The sequence below is a fragment of the Oncorhynchus masou genome, chromosome 24 (genome assembly GCF_036934945.1).
Source record: "Oncorhynchus masou masou isolate Uvic2021 chromosome 24, UVic_Omas_1.1, whole genome shotgun sequence".
Classification (NCBI taxonomy): domain Eukaryota; kingdom Metazoa; phylum Chordata; class Actinopteri; order Salmoniformes; family Salmonidae; genus Oncorhynchus; species Oncorhynchus masou.
The window spans coordinates 29,233,460-29,252,979 of NC_088235.1; the positions used below are offsets into that span (position 1 = coordinate 29,233,460).

Genomic DNA, 19,520 nt, shown 5'->3' on the forward strand with positions numbered 1-19,520 from the left:
CTTTAACGGAGCCCTTTCGGTTACTACCCCAGACTGAATTTGGAATCGGTGTGAATAACATGAATTGAATTGTTAAAATTGGCTTTGTTGTTATTGTGATGAGCACTGAGTGACGAGAGAACCATCGACAGGAAGGAGATTACAACAAACAGATGAAGCCTGGATGAGTTGTGATGGATTGATGTTTTGTATATGTGTGTGTCACCTCACATCTGACCTTTTCCCAAAACAGTGCTTCACCTCTCTGTTCGTGTCAAACCCCATTTGCATTGTGATCCATTTATCTCTCTCTTTCCCTTTCTCTTACCCTCCCTTCATCCATTTCTCCCTCTCTCTCCCTTTCTCTTACCCTCCCTTCATCCATTTCTCCCTCTCTCTCCCTTTCTCTTACCCTCCCTTCATCCATTTCTCCCTCTCTCTCCCTTTCTCTTACTCTCCCTTCATCCATTTCTCCCTCTCTCTCCCTTTCTCTTACTCTCCCTTCATCCATTTCTCCCTCTCCCGCCATCTCTTTTCCACCAGCTCTCTTCTCATTTCTCAATCTCCATCTTTCTGTCAATTTCATCTTTCTGTCAACAGTGCAGTTAAAACTCACTCAGAATCCCCTGTCAATTCAGATTAGTGTTACAGAGCAGGGACATCACCAACAGCTCCCCAAATCTGCTCACATACACCCAGTGTCACTCCAGGGCCCTATGGGAACATGCAGACCAGTTCAGAGATACATTGGGAACACCAATAACCAATTCTCTACACTATTCATTAAAATATAATGGATTGGTTTTACCATTGGTAACATGGTATTGGAAATGCTGCCCAATGGTATTGCCTAATGGTATGCAGATCTAAGCGCTCAGAAGGCAGGCGAGGGTTCTATATGGAATTGATCCGAACACATCCAGTGACATTCAGAACCTCACAGGATTCCAGGAGACATGCATTATCTTTCCAATCCTTTCAGATCTAAACAAGTGCTTAGGGGTTAGAGGTTAGAGATTGATTTGGAATTTGGCACAACACACGCAGTGGCATGCAGGCCCCTAACCTGACCTCTATGGACAGTCAAACACAGGATTATTGGTCACCCTACAGTATAGACTATAGCGAGCTGTAGGTCTGGGCAAAGATGATTCATTACTACCTCAACACTTCCTCTCTTTCTTGAGGCCCCTGATGTTGGTTTCCCTCAGAACTTGACATCTACGTTCTGGCTTGGCCTTACATCCATTTCAGTGCCATTTTGTGATATTTAGAAAAAAGGATGATGTGAGAATTAAACCCTTGGAGCTGAGTCAATGAGCAGAGACCCTTGTGTGTCTCTTCCAGGCACAGCACAGCTGTGGGGGAGGCAGGGGGAGGAAGAGGTCAGGAGAAGGTAAATGTTACGAAATTGTCATCGCAGGTGAACTAGGAGGGAGGGAGTGTACGAAATCAGGGAGCATGTAATGTAAACCAGGCATGGAGGAAATCTGAGCGATGGAGGGATGGAAGAAGGGGTGTGCCCAACTCTCTGTCTGTCTGTGTCTTTCTTTGGGTTGCTTCTCAGGTTGAAGATGACACAGCTTTTAATGTTTTTTTCCTAATACTGAATGACATTGAACCCCAGCAGCAAAGGACAGGCAAAGTAAAAGGCATAGCTCATCAAAGAAGAATGTAGTGGTAGAGGGAGAATTGGTAAAGCAATCAAGTTTTTGTTTTGTTCATTTGCCTTATTGAAGGGCATAGCAGTTTTTAAGTAAGGTCAAGCCCTTTATAGGAGCCATCTTAGTCCCATGTTATAGAACATGATATCTTAAGGTCCCAAGGATGGCCGTATCTCTCTCACACACGCGCACGCACGCACACACACACGCTCGATCAGAACAGATCCTTAGACCACCCAGTCTTCTCTTCCCCATGTTAATCCTCACTTTTTGTGGATACTGTATCCCATGCTATCATGCCTGGGCCCATGTCCTCTGAATGTTGTGGTCTGAACCATGCACTACCAACCTAAAAGTCAACAGCCTCATTCTTGTTGTTAATGTACTATAAATCACTATTCAGAATGTGGAATGATGCCTTTTGGGATAACGGTTATTGTTGTTTGTTTAAGTTCTATGCAATGTCCCTTTAGATTAGACATGCATCAATGGGTAGAGTGACACGGAGAGTGGTACATTCTGTCCTATGTACACTGATAATTGTAATGTACTAACTGCTGTGAAATTTTAGGGGGGGATTGAGGGGAGTATGGAAGTAACACCTGTCCTGGTAGAAACTGACTGTCAGATTTGAGAGCAGATACTGCATGCTGTTCTAATAAGCGCCCTATAGAGCAGCACTGCAGGGTGTGTTGTGAAAGAAAAGATGAGCTATGGACAAAATGAGCTGTGTAGAAATGAGTTGGTCTCTATACACTGTGTAAAAATGAGTTGGTTTCTATACACATTTTGAAATGAGTTGGTCTCTATACACTGTATACAAACGAATTGGTTTTTATACACATTTTGAAATGAGTTGGTCTCTATACACTGTGTACAAATGAGTTGGTTTCTATACACATGTAGAAATGAGTTGGTCTCGATACACTGTGTACAAATGAGTTGGTTTCTATACACATTTTGAAATGAGTTGGTCTCTATACACTGTGTACAAATGAATTGGTTTTTATACACATGTAGAAATGAGTTGGTCTCTATACACGTGTAGAAATTAGTTGGTCTCTATACACTCTGTGTAGAAATGAGATGGTCTCTATACACTGTTTAAACATGAGTTGGTTTCTATACACATGTAGAAATGAGTTGGTCTCTATACACTGTGTAAAAATTAGTTGGTTTCTATACACATGTAGAAATGAGTTGGTCTCTATACACTGTGTAAAAAATAGTTGGTTTCTATACACATGTAGAAATTAGTTGGTCTCTATTCACTCTGTGTAGAAATTAGTTGGTCTCTATACACTCTGTGTAGAAATAAGTTGGTCTCTATTCACTCTGTGTAGAAATGAGTTGGTCTCTATTCACTCTGTGTAGAAATGAGTTGGTCTCTATTCACTCTGTGTAGAAATTAGTTGGTCTCTATTCACTCTGGGTAGAAATGAGTTGGTCTCTAGTCACTCTGTGTAGAAATTAGTTGGTCTCTATTCACTCTGTGTAGAAATTAGTTGGTTTCTATTCACCCTGTGTAGAAATGAGTTGGTCTCTAGTCACTCTGTGTAGAAATGAGTTAGTCTCTATTCACTCTGTGTAGAAATTAGTTGGTCTCTATTCATTCTGTGTAGAAATTAGTTGGTTTCTATTCACTCTGTGTAGAAATGAGTTGGTCTCTATACACTGTGTAAAAATTAGTTGGTTTCTATACACATGTAGAAATGAGTTGGTCTCTATACACTGTGTAAAAAATAGTTGGTTTCTATACACATGTAGAAATTAGTTGGTCTCTATTCACTCTGTGTAGAAATTAGTTGGTCTCTATACACTCTGTGTAGAAATAAGTTGGTCTCTATTCACTCTGTGTAGAAATGAGTTGGTCTCTATTCACTCTGTGTAGAAATGAGTTGGTCTCTATTCAATCTGTGTAGAAATTAGTTGGTCTCTATTCACTCTGGGTAGAAATGAGTTGGTCTCTAGTCACTCTGTGTAGAAATTAGTTGGTCTCTATTCACTCTGTGTAGAAATTAGTTGGTTTCTATTCACCCTGTGTAGAAATGAGTTGGTCTCTAGTCACTCTGTGTAGAAATGAGTTAGTCTCTATTCACTCTGTGTAGAAATTAGTTGGTCTCTATTCATTCTGTGTAGAAATTAGTTGGTTTCTATTCACTCTGTGTAGAAATGAGTTGGTCTCTATTCACTCTGGGTAGAAATGAGTTGGTCTCTTTTCACTCTGTGTACAAATGAGTTGGTCTCTATTCACTCTGTGTAGAAATGAGTTGGTCTCTATTCATTCTGTGTAGAAATTAGTTGGTTTCTATTCACTCTGTGTAGAAATGAGTTGGTCTCTATTCACTCTGGGTAGAAATGAGTTGGTCTCTTTTCACTCTGTGTACAAATGAGTTGGTCTCTATTCACTCTGTGTAGAAATGAGTTGGTCTCTATTCACTCTGTGTAGAAATTAGTTGGTCTCTATTCACTCTGTGTAGAAATGAGTTGGTCTCTATTCACTCTGTGTAGAAATTAGTTGGTCTCTATTCATTCTGTGTAGAAATGAATTGGCCTTTATACAGTTTGGGGAAATGAGTTGGTCTCAATACACTCTGTGTAGAAATTAGTTGGTCCCTATACACTCTGTGTAGAAATGAGTTGGTCTCTATTCACTCTGTGTAGAAATGAGTTGGCCTTTATACAGTTTGTGGAAATGAGTTGGTCTCAATACACTCTGTGTAGAAATTAGTTGGTCTCTATTCACTCTGTGTAGAAATTAGTCGGTCTCTATTCACTCTGTGTAGAAATTAGTTGGTTTCTATTCACTCTGTGTAGAAATGAGTTGGTCTCTATTCACTCTGGGTAGAAATGAGTTGGTCTCTATTCACTCTGTGTAGAAATGAGTTGGTCTCTATACACTCTGTGTAGAAATAAGTTGGTCTCTATTCACTCTGTGTAGAAATGAGTTGGTCTCTATTCACTCTGTGTAGAAATTAGTTGGTCTCTATTCACTCTGGGTAGAAATGAGTTGGTCTCTATTCACTCTGTGTAGAAATTAGTTGGTCTCTATTCACTCTGTGTAGAAATTAGTTGGTTTCTATTCACCCTGTGTAGAAATGAGTTGGTCTCTAGTCACTCTGTGTAGAAATTAGTTGGCCTTTATACAGTTTGTGGAAATGAGTTGGTCTCAATACACTCTGTGTAGAAATTAGTTGGTCTCTATACACTCTGTGTAGAAATTAGTCGGTCTCTATTCACTCTGTGTAGAAATGAGTTGGTCTCTATTCACTCTGGGTAGAAATGAGTTGGTCTCTATTCACTCTGTGTAGAAATGAGTTAGTCTCTATTCACTCTGTGTAGAAATTAGTTGGTCTCTATTCATTCTGTGTAGAAATGAGTTGGCCTTTATACAGTTTGTGGAAATGAGTTGGTCTCAATACACTCTGTGTAGAAATTAGTTGGTCTCTATACACTCTGTGTAGAAATTAGTCGGTCTCTATTCACTCTGTGTAGAAATTAGTTGGTTTCTATTCACTCTGTGTAGAAACGAGTTGGTCTCTATTCACTCTGTGTAGAAATGAGTTGGCCTTTATACAGTTTGTGGAAATGAGTTGGTCTCAATACACTCTGTGTAGAAATTAGTTGGTCTCTATTCACTCTGTGTAGAAATTAGTCGGTCTCTATTCACTCTGTGTAGAAATTAGTTGGTTTCTATTCACTCTGTGTAGAAATGAGTTGGTCTCTATTCACTCTGGGTAGAAATGAGTTGGTCTCTATTCACTCTGTGTACAAATGAGTTGGTCTCTATTCACTCTGTGTAGAAATGAGTTGGTCTCTATTCACTCTGGGTAGAAATGAGTTGGTCTCTATTCACTCTGTGTAGACATTAGTTGGTCTCTATTCACTCTGTGTAGAAATTAGTTGGTTTCTATTCACTCTGTGTAGAAATGAGATGGTCTCTAGTCACTCTGTGTAGAAATGAGTTGGCCTTTATACAGTTTGTGGAAATGAGTTGGTCTCAATACACTCTGTGTAGAAATTAGTTGGTCTCTATACACTCTGTGTAGAAATTAGACGGTCTCTATTCACTCTGTGTAGAAATTAGTTGGTTTCTATTCACTCTGTGTAGAAATGAGTTGGTCTCTATTCACTCTGGGTAGAAATGAGTTGGTCTCTTTTCACTCTGTGTACAAATGAGTTGGTCTCTATTCACTCTGTGTAGAAATGAGTTGGTCTCTATACACTCTGTGTAGAAATAAGTTGGTCTCTATTCACTCTGTGTAGAAATTAGTTGGTCTCTATTCAATCTGTGTAGAAATGAGTTGGCCTTTATACAGTTTGTGGAAATGAGTTGGTCTCAATACACTCTGTGTAGAAATGAGTTGGTCTCTATTCACTCTGTGTAGAAATTAGTCGGTCTCTATTCACTCTGTGTAGAAATTAGTTGGTTTCTATTCACTCTGTGTAGAAATGATTTGGTCTCTATTCACTCTGGGTAGAAATGAGTTGGTCTCTATTCACTCTGGGTAGAAATGAGTTGGTCTCTATTCACTCTGTGTACAAATTAGTTGGTCTCTATACACTCTGTGTAGAAATAAGTTGGTCTCTATTCACTCTGTGTAGAAATGAGTTGGTCTCTATTCACTCTGTGTAGAAATGAGTTGGTCTCTATTCACTCTGTGTAGAAATTAGTTGGTCTCTATTCACTCTGGGTAGAAATTAGTTGGTCTCTATTCACTCTGTGTAGAAATTAGTTGGTCTCTATTCACTCTGTGTGGAAATTAGTTGGTTTCTATTCACTCTGTGTAGAAATGAGTTGGTCTCTAGTCACTCTGTGAAGAAATGAGTTGGCCTTTATACAGTTTGTGGAAATGAGTTGGTCTCAATACACTCTGTGTAGAAATTAGTTGGTCTCTATACACTCTGTGTAGAAATTAGTTGGTTTCTATTCACTCTGTGTAGAAATGAGTTGGTCTCTATTCACTCTGGGTAGAAATGAGTTGGTCTCTTTTCACTCTGTGTACAAATGAGTTGGTCTCTATTCACTCTGTGTAGAAATGAGTTGGTCTCTATACACTCTGTGTAGAAATAAGTTGGTCTCTATTCACTCTGTGTAGAAATGAGTTGGTCTCTATTCACTCTGTGTAGAAATGAGTTGGCCTTTATACAGTTTGTGGAAATGAGTTGGTCTCAATACACTCTGTGTAGAAATTAGTTGGTCTCTATACACTCTGTGTAGAAATTAGTTGGTCTCTATTCACTCTGTGTAGAAATGAGTTGGTCTCTATTCACTCTGTGTAGAAATTAGTTGGTCTCTATTCATTCTGTGTAGAAATGAGTTGGCCTTTATACAGTTTGGGGAAATGAGTTGGTCTCAATACACTCTGTGTAGAAATTAGTTGGTCTCTATTCACTCTGTGTAGAAATTAGTCGGTCTCTATTCACTCTGTGTAGAAATTAGTTGGTTTCTATTCACTCTGTGTAGAAATGAGTTGGTCTCTATTCACTCTGGGTAGAAATGAGTTGGTCTCTATTCACTCTGTGTAGAAATGAGTTGGTCTCTATACACTCTGTGTAGAAATAAGTTGGTCTCTATTCACTCTGTGTAGAAATGAGTTGGTCTCTATTCACTCTGTGTAGAAATTAGTTGGTCTCTATTCACTCTGGGTAGAAATGAGTTGGTCTCTATTCACTCTGTGTAGAAATTAGTTGGTCTCTATTCACTCTGTGTAGAAATTAGTTGGTTTCTATTCACCCTGTGTAGAAATGAGTTGGTCTCTAGTCACTCTGTGTAGAAATTAGTTGGCCTTTATACAGTTTGTGGAAATGAGTTGGTCTCAATACACTCTGTGTAGAAATTAGTTGGTCTCTATACACTCTGTGTAGAAATTAGTCGGTCTCTATTCACTCTGTGTAGAAATGAGTTGGTCTCTATTCACTCTGGGTAGAAATGAGTTGGTCTCTATTCACTCTGTGTAGAAATGAGTTAGTCTCTATTCACTCTGTGTAGAAATTAGTTGGTCTCTATTCATTCTGTGTAGAAATGAGTTGGCCTTTATACAGTTTGTGGAAATGAGTTGGTCTCAATACACTCTGTGTAGAAATTAGTTGGTCTCTATACACTCTGTGTAGAAATTAGTCGGTCTCTATTCACTCTGTGTAGAAATTAGTTGGTTTCTATTCACTCTGTGTAGAAACGAGTTGGTCTCTATTCACTCTGTGTAGAAATTAGTCGGTCTCTATTCACTCTGTGTAGAAATGAGTTGGTTTCTATTCACTCTGGGTAGAAATGAGTTGGTCTCTATTCACTCTGTGTAGACATTAGTTGGTCTCTATTCACTCTGTGTAGAAATTAGTTGGTTTCTATTCACTCTGTGTAGAAATGAGATGGTCTCTAGTCACTCTGTGTAGAAATGAGTTGGCCTTTATACAGTTTGTGGAAATGAGTTGGTCTCAATACACTCTGTGTAGAAATTAGTTGGTCTCTATACACTCTGTGTAGAAATTAGACGGTCTCTATTCACTCTGTGTAGAAATTAGTTGGTTTCTATTCACTCTGTGTAGAAATGAGTTGGTCTCTATTCACTCTGGGTAGAAATGAGTTGGTCTCTTTTCACTCTGTGTACAAATGAGTTGGTCTCTATTCACTCTGTGTAGAAATGAGTTGGTCTCTATACACTCTGTGTAGAAATAAGTTGGTCTCTATTCACTCTGTGTAGAAATTAGTTGGTCTCTATTCAATCTGTGTAGAAATGAGTTGGCCTTTATACAGTTTGTGGAAATGAGTTGGTCTCAATACACTCTGTGTAGAAATGAGTTGGTCTCTATTCACTCTGTGTAGAAATTAGTCGGTCTCTATTCACTCTGTGTAGAAATTAGTTGGTTTCTATTCACTCTGTGTAGAAATGATTTGGTCTCTATTCACTCTGGGTAGAAATGAGTTGGTCTCTATTCACTCTGGGTAGAAATGAGTTGGTCTCTATTCACTCTGTGTACAAATTAGTTGGTCTCTATACACTCTGTGTAGAAATAAGTTGGTCTCTATTCACTCTGTGTAGAAATGAGTTGGTCTCTATTCACTCTGTGTAGAAATGAGTTGGTCTCTATTCACTCTGTGTAGAAATTAGTTGGTCTCTATTCACTCTGTGTAGAAATTAGTTGGTCTCTATTCACTCTGTGTAGAAATTAGTTGGTTTCTATTCACTCTGTGTAGAAATGAGTTGGTCTCTAGTCACTCTGTGAAGAAATGAGTTGGCCTTTATACAGTTTGTGGAAATGAGTTGGTCTCAATACACTCTGTGTAGAAATTAGTTGGTCTCTATACACTCTGTGTAGAAATTAGTTGGTTTCTATTCACTCTGTGTAGAAATGAGTTGGTCTCTATTCACTCTGGGTAGAAATGAGTTGGTCTCTTTTCACTCTGTGTACAAATGAGTTGGTCTCTATTCACTCTGTGTAGAAATGAGTTGGTCTCTATACACTCTGTGTAGAAATAAGTTGGTCTCTATTCACTCTGTGTAGAAATGAGTTGGTCTCTATTCACTCTGTGTAGAAATGAGTTGGCCTTTATACAGTTTGTGGAAATGAGTTGGTCTCAATACACTCTGTGTAGAAATTAGTTGGTCTCTATACACTCTGTGTAGAAATTAGTCGGTCTCTATTCACTCTGTGTAGAAATTAGTTGGTTTCTATTCACTCTGTGTAGAAATTAGTTGGTCTCTATTCACTCTGTGTAGAAATGAGTTGGCCTTTATACAGTTTGTGGAAATGACTTGGTCTCAATACACTCTGTGTAGAAATGAGTTGGTCTCTATTCACTCTGTGTAGAAATTAGTTGGTCTCTATTCACTCTGTGTAGAAATGAGTTGGTCTCTATTCACTCTGTGTAGAAATTAGTTGGTCTCTATTCATTCTGTGTAGAAATGAGTTGGCCTTTATACAGTTTGGGGAAATGAGTTGGTCTCAATACACTCTGTGTAGAAATTAGTTGGTCCCTATACACTCTGTGTAGAAATGAGTTGGTCTCTATTCACTCTGTGTAGAAATGAGTTGGCCTTTATACAGTTTGTGGAAATGAGTTGGTCTCAATACACTCTGTGTAGAAATTAGTTGGTCTCTATTCACTCTGTGTAGAAATTAGTCGGTCTCTATTCACTCTGTGTAGAAATTAGTTGGTTTCTATTCACTCTGTGTAGAAATGAGTTGGTCTCTATTCACTCTGGGTACAAATGAGTTGGTCTCTATTCACTCTGTGTAGAAATGAGTTGGTCTCTATACACTCTGTGTAGAAATAAGTTGGTCTCTATTCACTCTGTGTAGAAATGAGTTGGTCTCTATTCACTCTGTGTAGAAATTAGTTGGTCTCTATTCACTCTGGGTAGAAATGAGTTGGTCTCTATTCACTCTGTGTAGAAATTAGTTGGTCTCTATTCACTCTGTGTAGAAATTAGTTGGTTTCTATTCACTCTGTGTAGAAATGAGTTGGTCTCTAGTCACTCTGTGTAGAAATGAGTTGGCCTTTATACAGTTTGTGGAAATGAGTTGGTCTCAATACACTCTGTGTAGAAATTAGTTGGTCTCTATACACTCTGTGTAGAAATTAGTTGGTTTCTATTCACTCTGTGTAGAAATGAGTTGGTCTCTATTCACTCTGGGTAGAAATGAGTTGGGCTCTTTTCACTCTGTGTACAAATGAGTTGGTCTCTATTCACTCTGTGTAGAAATGAGTTGGTCTCTATACACTCTGTGTAGAAATAAGTTGGTCTCTATTCACTCTGTGTAGAAATGAGTTGGTCTCTATTCACTCTGTGTAGAAATGAGTTGGCCTTTATACAGTTTGTGGAAATGAGTTGGTCTCAATACACTCTGTGTAGAAATTAGTTGGTCTCTATACACTCTGTGTAGAAATTAGTCGGTCTCTATTCACTCTGTGTAGAAATTAGTTGGTTTCTATTCACTCTGTGTAGAAATTAGTTGGTCTCTATTCACTCTGTGTAGAAATGAGTTGGCCTTTATACAGTTTGTGGAAATGACTTGGTCTCAATACACTCTGTGTAGAAATGAGTTGGTCTCTATTCACTCTGTGTAGAAATGAGTTGGTCTCTATTCACTCTGTGTAGAAATGAGTTGGTCTCTATTCACTCTGTGTAGAAATTAGTTGGTCTCTATTCATTCTGTGTAGAAATGAGTTGGCCTTTATACAGTTTGGGGAAATGAGTTGGTCTCAATACACTCTGTGTAGAAATTAGTTGGTCCCTATACACTCTGTGTAGAAATGAGTTGGTCTCTATTCACTCTGTGTAGAAATGAGTTGGCCTTTATACAGTTTGTGGAAATGAGTTGGTCTCAATACACTCTGTGTAGAAATGACTTGGTCTCTATTCACTCTGTGTAGAAATTAGTCGGTCTCTATTCACTCTGTGTACAAATGAGTTGGTTTCTATTCACTCTGTGTAGAAATGAGTTGGTCTCTATTCACTCTGGGTAGAAATGAGTTGGTCTCTATTCACTCTGTGTAGAAATGAGTTGGTCTCTATACACTCTGTGTAGAAATAAGTTGGTCTCTATTCACTCTGTGTAGAAATGAGTTGGTCTCTATTCACTCTGTGTAGAAATTAGTTGGTCTCTATTCACTCTGGGTAGAAATGAGTTGGTCTCTATTCACTCTGTGTAGAAATTAGTTGGTCTCTATTCACTCTGTGTAGAAATTAGTTGGTTTCTATTCACCCTGTGTAGAAATTAGTTGGTCTCTAGTCACTCTGTGTAGAAATGAGTTGGCCTTTATACAGTTTGTGGAAATGAGTTGGTCTCAATACACTCTGTGTAGAAATGAGTTGGTCTCTATACACTCTGTGTAGAAATTAGTCGGTCTCTATTCACTCTGTGTAGAAATGAGTTGGTCTCTATTCACTCTGTGTAGAAATGAGTTAGTCTCTATTCACTCTGTGTAGAAATTAGTTGGTCTCTATTCATTCTGTGTAGAAATGAGTTGGCCTTTATACAGTTTGTGGAAATGAGTTGGTCTCAATACACTCTGTGTAGAAATTATTTGGTCTCTATACACTCTGTGTAGAAATTAGTCGGTCTCTATTCACTCTGTGTAGAAATTAGTTGGTTTCTATTCACTCTGTGTAGAAACGAGTTGGTCTCTATTCACTCTGTGTAGAAATGAGTTGGCCTTTATACAGTTTGTGGAAATGAGTTGGTCTCAATACACTCTGTGTAGAAATTAGTTGGTCTCTATTCACTCTGTGTAGAAATTAGTCGGTCTCTATTCACTCTGTGTAGAAATTAGTTGGTTTCTATTCACTCTGTGTAGAAATGAGTTGGTCTCTATTCACTCTGGGTAGAAATGAGTTGGTCTCTATTCACTCTGTGTACAAATGAGTTGGTCTCTATTCACTCTGTGTAGAAATGAGTTGGTCTCTATTCACTCTGGGTAGAAATGAGTTGGTCTCTATTCACTCTGTGTAGACATTAGTTGGTCTCTATTCACTCTGTGTAGAAATTAGTTGGTTTCTATTCACTCTGTATAGAAATGAGATGGTCTCTAGTCACTCTGTGTAGAAATGAGTTGGCCTTTATACAGTTTGTGGAAATGAGTTGGTCTCAATACACTCTGTGTAGAAATTAGTTGGTCTCTATACACTCTGTGGAGAAATTAGTCGGTCTCTATTCACTCTGTGTAGAAATTAGTTGGTTTCTATTCACTCTGTGTAGAAATGAGTTGGTCTCTATTCACTCTGGGTAGAAATGAGTTGGTCTCTTTTCACTCTGTGTACAAATGAGTTGGTCTCTATTCACTCTGTGTAGAAATGAGTTGGTCTCTATACACTCTGTGTAGAAATAAGTTGGTCTCTATTCACTCTGTGTAGAAATTAGTTGGTCTCTATTCACTCTGTGTAGAAATGAGTTGGCCTTTATACAGTTTGTGGAAATGAGTTGGTCTCAATACACTCTGTGTAGAAATGAGTTGGTCTCTATTCACTCTGTGTAGAAATTAGTCGGTCTCTATTCACTCTGTGTAGAAATTAGTTGGTTTCTATTCACTCTGTGTAGAAATGATTTGGTCTCTATTCACTCTGGGTAGAAATGAGTTGGTCTCTATTCACTCTCGGTAGAAATGAGTTGGTCTCTATTCACTCTGTGTACAAATGAGTTGGTCTCTATTCACTCTGTGTAGAAATGAGTTGGTCTCTATACACTCTGTGTAGAAATAAGTTGGTCTCTATTCACTCTGTGTAGAAATGAGTTGCTCTCTATTCACTCTGTGTAGAAATGAGTTGGTCTCTATTCACTCTGTGTAGAAATTAGTTGGTCTCTATTCACTCTGTGTAGAAATTAGTTGGTCTCTATTCACTCTGTGTAGAAATTAGTTGGTTTCTATTCACTCTGTGTAGAAATTAGTTGGTTTCTATTCACTCTGTGTAGAAATGAGTTGGTCTCTAGTCACTCTGTGTAGAAATGAGTTGGCCTTTATACAGTTTGTGGAAATGAGTTGGTCTCAATACACTCTGTGTAGAAATTAGTTGGTCTCTATACACTCTGTGTAGAAATTAGTTGGTTTCTATTCACTCTGTGTAGAAATGAGTTGGTCTCTATTCACTCTGGGTAGAAATGAGTTGGTCTCTGTTCACTCTGTGTACAAATGAGTTGGTCTCTATTCACTCTGTGTAGAAATGAGTTGGTCTCTATACACTCTGTGTAGAAATAAGTTGGTCTCTATTCACTCTGTGTAGAAATGAGTTGGTCTCTATTCACTCTGTGTAGAAATGAGTTGGCCTTTATACAGTTTGTGGAAATGAGTTGGTCTCAATACACTCTGTGTAGAAATTAGTTGGTCTCTATACACTCTGTGTAGAAATTAGTCGGTCTCTATTCACTCTCTGTAGAAATTAGTTGGTTTCTATTCACTCTGTGTAGAAATTAGTTGGTCTCTATTCACTCTGTGTAGAAATGAGTTGGCCTTTATACAGTTTGTGGAAATGACTTGGTCTCAATACAATCTGTGTAGAAATGAGTTGGTCTCTATTCACTCTGTGTAGAAATTAGTCGGACTCTATTCACTCTGTGTAGAAATTAGTTGGTTTCTATTCACTTTGTGTAGAAATGAGTTGGTCTCTATTCACTCTGGGTAGAAATGAGTTGTTCTCTTTTCACTCTGTGTACAAATGAGTTGGTCTCTATTCACTCTGTGTAGAAATTAGTTGGTCTCTATACACTCTGTGTAGAAATAAGTTGGTCTCTATTCACTCTGTGTAGAAATTAGTTGGTCTCTATTCACTCTGTGTAGAAATTAGTTGGTCTCTATTCACTCTGTGTAGAAATTAGTTGGTTTCTATTCACTCTGTGTAGAAATGAGTTGGTCTCTAGTCACTCTGTGTAGAAATGAGTTGGCCTTTATACAGTTTGTGGAAATGAGTTGGTCTCAATACACTCTGTGTAGAAATTAGTTGGTCTCTATACACTCTGTGTAGAAATTAGTTGGTTTCTATTCACTCTGTGTAGAAATGAGTTGGTCTCTATTCACTCGGTGTAGAAATGAGTTGGTCTCTGTTCACTCTGTGTACAAATGAGTTGGTCTCTATTCACTCTGTGTAGAAATGAGTTGGTCTCTATACACTCTGTGTAGAAATAAGTTGGTCTCTATTCACTCTGTGTAGAAATGAGTTGGTCTCTATTCACTCTGTGTAGAAATGAGTTGGCCTTTATACAGTTTGTGGAAATGACTTGGTCTCAATACAATCTGTGTAGAAATGAGTTGGTCTCTATTCACTCTGTGTAGAAATGAGTTGGCCTTTATACAGTTTGTGGAAATGACTTGGTCTCAATACAATCTGTGTAGAAATGAGTTGGTCTCTATTCACTCTGTGTAGAAATTAGTCGGGCTCTATTCACTTTGTGTAGAAATGAGTTGGTCTCTATTCACTCTGGGTAGAAATGAGTTGTTCTCTTTTCACTCTGTGTACAAATGAGTTGGTCTCTATTCACTCTGTGTAGAAATGAGTTGGTCTCTATACACTCTGTGTAGAAATAAGTTGGTCTCTATTCACTCTGTGTACAAATAAGTTGGTCTCTATTCACTCTGTGTAGAAATGAGTTGGTCTCTATTCACTCTGTGTAGAAATTAGTTGGTCTCTATTCACTCTGGGTAGAAATGAGTTGGTCTCTATTCACTCTGTGTAGAAATTAGTTGGTCTCTATTCACTCTGTGTAGAAATTAGTTGGTTTCTATTCACTCTGTGTAGAAATGAGTTGGTCTCTAGTCACTCTGTGTAGAAATGAGTTGGCCTTTATACAGTTTGTGGAAATGAGTTGGTCTCAATACACTCTGTGTAGAAATTAGTTGGTCTCTATACACTCTGTGTAGAAATTAGTCGGTCTCTATTCACTCTGTGCAGAAATTAGTTGGTTTCTATTCACTCTGTGTAGAAATGAGTTGGTCTCTATTCACTCTGGGTAGAAATGAGTTGGTCTCTTTTCACTCTGTGTACAAATGAGTTGGTCTCTATTCACTCTGTGTAGAAATGAGTTGGTCTCTATACTCTCTGTGTAGAAATAAGTTGGTCTCTATTCACTCTGTGTAGAAATGAGTTGGTCTCTTTTCACTCTGTGTACAAATGAGTTGGTCTCTATTCACTCTGTGTAGAAATGAGTTGGTCTCTATACTCTCTGTGTAGAAATAAGTTGGTCTCTATTCACTCTGTGTAGAAATGAGTTGGTCTCTATTCACTCTGGGTAGAAATGAGTTGGTCTCTATTCACTCTGTGTAGAAATGAGTTGGTCTCTATTCACTCTGTGTAGAAATTAGTTGGTCTCTATTCACTCTGTGTATAAATTAGTTGGTCTCTATTCACCCAAAAAAGTGCTATCTAGAACCTAAAAGGGTTATTTTACCAACCCTATTAGGATAACCCTTTGAAGAACCCTTTTTGGTTTCAGGTAGAGCCCTTTTGGTTCCATGTTAAACCCTTTCCACAGAGGGTTCTACATTTAACTCAAAAGATTTCTACCGAGAACCAAAAAGAGATATCCTATGGGGACCGCTGAATAACTCTTTTGGAACCCTTTTTTCTAAGAGTGTAGCATGAACATGGCAAGACCAGCTGGGCAGCAGAGGAGTAGCGACAGTATTCCAGTAATCTGAGAGCCATTTATTTAATCTGTGTGAGTCTAATCTGGCCAGGACAGTTCATCTGGTATGAAGTCTTAATCAGGTAAGGAGTGTCTGTTTTTGGGGGAGTGTTCTATTTCGGAGAGGTGTTAACATCTAAAAACATTTTTTTTTTCCTGCGAATATTTCTCAAAGCTGGAGACATTGATGGCCTTGTACTGTGAGAGCCGCTGTTCTCTCCCTATGCAATAAATATGTGATTTCAGAGAAAAATATGCCATTTATACTTCTCTTGGGCTTTTCCATATCTCAGTATTGGCCAGGTGGAGTTATATGAAACCAGTGTGGAGTTATTGACTGCCGGCTAATAGGGACATTACTGTAAAGAGGCAGAATGGAGAAGGGAGAGAGAGGGGGAGTGGAGGAGAGAGTGAGAGAGAAAATGACCGAGGGGAGAGAGAGGAAGAAAGGGGGGAGAGAAGACAAAGAAAGAGAGTTGGAAAGGGAGAGAAGCGTGAGAAAGAGAGAGAGATTCTGATTGGGTGAAATCTCTTATCCCGTGCCGCCCTGCTTCCGTTGATGACCAAAAACAAAACCAAGGGCCCCCAGAAGAGAGGAGGAGAAGAGGTGGAGGAGAAGAGGTGGAGGAGGAGTGTAATAGAATAGAAAGAGAGATGAGGGGGATAAAAGAGAACAGGAGAACTGGTAAAAGGAGGGAGAGGTAAGCCTGTGTAGCGTAGCAGTGTTTCAGTAATGATGTCCTTGGGGCTCAGCTCCAACCCTGAACCAGATATTTAACCTGACCAACGCTGGCTGAAACACTTTACAGGGAGATGAGGGCTGACTGGGATGTCATGTCATGTGCATACTGTAGCTATTAGGGAATATGATACATTATTTTGAGTAAATGTATCCATTGGCAGTATAGAATAAACTTAGTATTAAGTATTTGCTTGATATCTATAGCATTACCTCTGGTCATATTGTGATCTCCTCCCTCTCTTTGTTTCTCTTCCTTTGTGCCTTTCTTCTCCTCGCTCTCTCTCTCTCCATCTCAACTTCTGGAACAGGTCATATTCCCTATAGATTGTTGTTAAACACAACATCACCCTGCAGTTACCTTCAATATTCAACATGACTGTTTATCAATGTAAATAGACCACTGGCTAGAGTGATCAGGTAGGTCCCTGAACAAGTTTGTGAAATTTTGATGAAATACACAAATCTAATCAGTGGGTATTAAAACAACTAATATCCTTGCAATATGTTTCCCCCTAACAACACACACACACATTAATAAAAGTTGCCAAAAGAATTTGCCTGATTCATTTCATGGTTGCAGCAAAATAACCTCCCTCCCTCACTCACCTGGTGTTGCTGACGTCGTTCTGTGCCCCTGCTGATCCCCTGATCTTCTCCAGGCCCAGCTTGGTGAAGATGCCCATCAGCACCATGATGGCCACCCCCCCACAGATGATATAGACGATCATGTGGGTTCGATCCCTCTCCTGGTCACTGTGGTCCTCGGTCACCGTGGTGATGGGCTTGCCCGTGTTGGCCCAGATGGGCGTGTCATAGTTTGAACAGATGCTCTGGTCGAGGCGCTGCCCTCTGAACTGGCAGCAGAAGCGGTAGAAGCAGGTGCCGCAGCAGTACAGGAAAACGCCCATGTTGCAGTTGAAAGGTGGGTCCCACTGGCCCATCACGTCGTAGTAACCTTGGCAAAGGGTGCCTTTGGTCGGGATGACGTCCTCATCATCCGCAATGTCACCACTAGGCGTCGACACGCCACCGAACTCTGTGGTTACTAGCATGGTGACGGGCTCCGCTGTGGTGGGGGTCATCGGAGCTGTTTGATTGGCTGTCTGAGTTTGGATGGTGTCCGTGTCAATGGTGTTGGAGCCAGTGAGGTCCTGGGCCAGGCTGGACCTCGTCAGGAGGAAGGAGAGGAGGAGGCAGGATAGGGGGCAGGCTGCCATGGTACAACGCATCCTCATCCTCCGGGCCGTGCTGAGGCTTTTAGAACCGTCCTCTATAGTGGGCCAGACCAGAGGTCAAAGGCTTGGAGTCTGAGACAGACCAACAAGGTTGGGAAGGAACTATCTAATGTCTCTCAAGCACACACAAACTAACCCTAATTGACGTTACATAGTTTTTCAACAGAATTGATTTGTATGGAGTTGTTCACTCACATAGTTCAATCAATCACAAATGTGACTGATGAATAATGGAAACAGACAGAGTTGGTTTGGTTTGCAGGTTATAAATGTTTGTTTTGGTAAATGTAGTGCACACCAGCCGCTCAAAACAGTCCAAAATAGCTCAAATATCTGATGCTCTGGACTAAAATCCTCTGAAACATCACAATTGATTTGTCTTACCTTTGTCCTTTGAAATTGCCTTTAGAGAAATCAGCAATTTCAATATTCCAGGGTATATTCCATGAACAAATTGTCCACAAACTTTACACAGCATTTTCCTTCATAGTCTACAAGAGTCTATACTTTTCCTTATGTGTTTTCCATTCTCCAAATAGTTTTGTAGTAGCTTTGTTCACCACTGGTGACCTCTCCTCTCTGCTCTTGTTAAAGCAGTGTTTCCCTGTTCATCCTCCCAGCACAGTGTTTGCGAATAGCTTGGAGGTCCAGACCAGATCAGTCCACTACTGCTAGAAATCCCACAGGGTACCGCGCTGCGCTCACTGACAATCCTGCCCCTGTAAGTGAGAAAGTGTGATGTGCGAGTGTGCTGTTGAATGCGACTCGCTCTGTGAAAACGCAACCGTTCAGGAGCCAAATGAAATCCCCTCCTCTCCTGCACTCAGCGAGTACCACACAGAGGGAAATAGAGAGGGAGAGTAGAGAGAGAAAGAAAGAGAGATAGAAAGGGAGGGAGTGAGAGGGGGGTCCAATCCTATCCAGCTGCTGCTCACATCATCCCCTGAGAAGGAGGGAGGGGCATGAAACTGAGATGCACTTTACTTTCTGTCACAAATAGTTTTTCTGAATTACACAGTGTGTGTTTGATATGCTCTCTATCTAAATGTATGTAGTTCTAATTCAAACAGACATCTGTTTACTCTCTCCAATTGTTTAGTTGCATATACTTTGGTTCTGTCTGCTTCTCATTCGTCCTCATTCTCTTTCACTCCTCCTCTCCCTCTCAGACGGCCCATACATGGTGAACACAGATAAACGTGTGTGTGTGTCTGTGTGTGTGTCTGCCAGATTAAGTCCAGAAGTCCAACTCTTGGGTCTTCTATGGGTTTGGTTTGTTACAAATCTCAACCTGTGCTGAGACACAGCGATACCCTCACTCTGTCGGCCTAAACCACAGCAGCTGGAATCCAATGACAAGATCCTGCAAGGCATATCTGCACACACACTAATGCCAGCTCAAATTCTAACAGCTTTTCCCAGTGTGAATTATAGAAAACCTAAATTGTATGAAAATATACAGATAGATTGATTAGGTTTCTTTTGCTCTCCTTCAACCTTGACTCTACTCTTATTTCCACTCCTTTACTTTGCCTTCCACCATCCTCACTTTTTCTCTCATTTACATTTACATTTACATTTAAGTCATTTAGCAGACGCTCTTATCCAGAGCGACTTACAAATTTCTCAACACTTTCTCTTCCACCATTCTCCCTTTTTCTCAACACTTTGCCTTCCACCAAAGCAGATCAGTGACCAAGATGGCGTAGCAGTCGGACGTGTGTTGTGTTTGTCTTTGTCTTATCTCCTGTAAATAGGCGTTTCTTTCTTTTTTTCTCATATACA

General features: G+C 39.7%; 1 protein-coding gene across 1 annotated transcript in view; it reads right to left on the minus strand.

The window, feature by feature from the left end:
• LOC135511589 (protein shisa-9-like) overlaps positions 1 to 17,729 on the minus strand; it is a 46,847-nt gene extending 29,118 nt beyond the window's left edge. The window contains exons 1-2 of the mRNA XM_064933079.1: positions 17,107 to 17,729; positions 16,711 to 16,818 (exon numbers count right to left, since the gene is read on the minus strand). Of these exons, the coding sequence (XP_064789151.1) occupies positions 16,711 to 16,818; positions 17,107 to 17,729 (731 nt within the window). The remainder of the gene's footprint in view (positions 1 to 16,710; positions 16,819 to 17,106) is intronic.
• Positions 17,730 to 19,520: the final 1,791 nt, after the last annotated feature.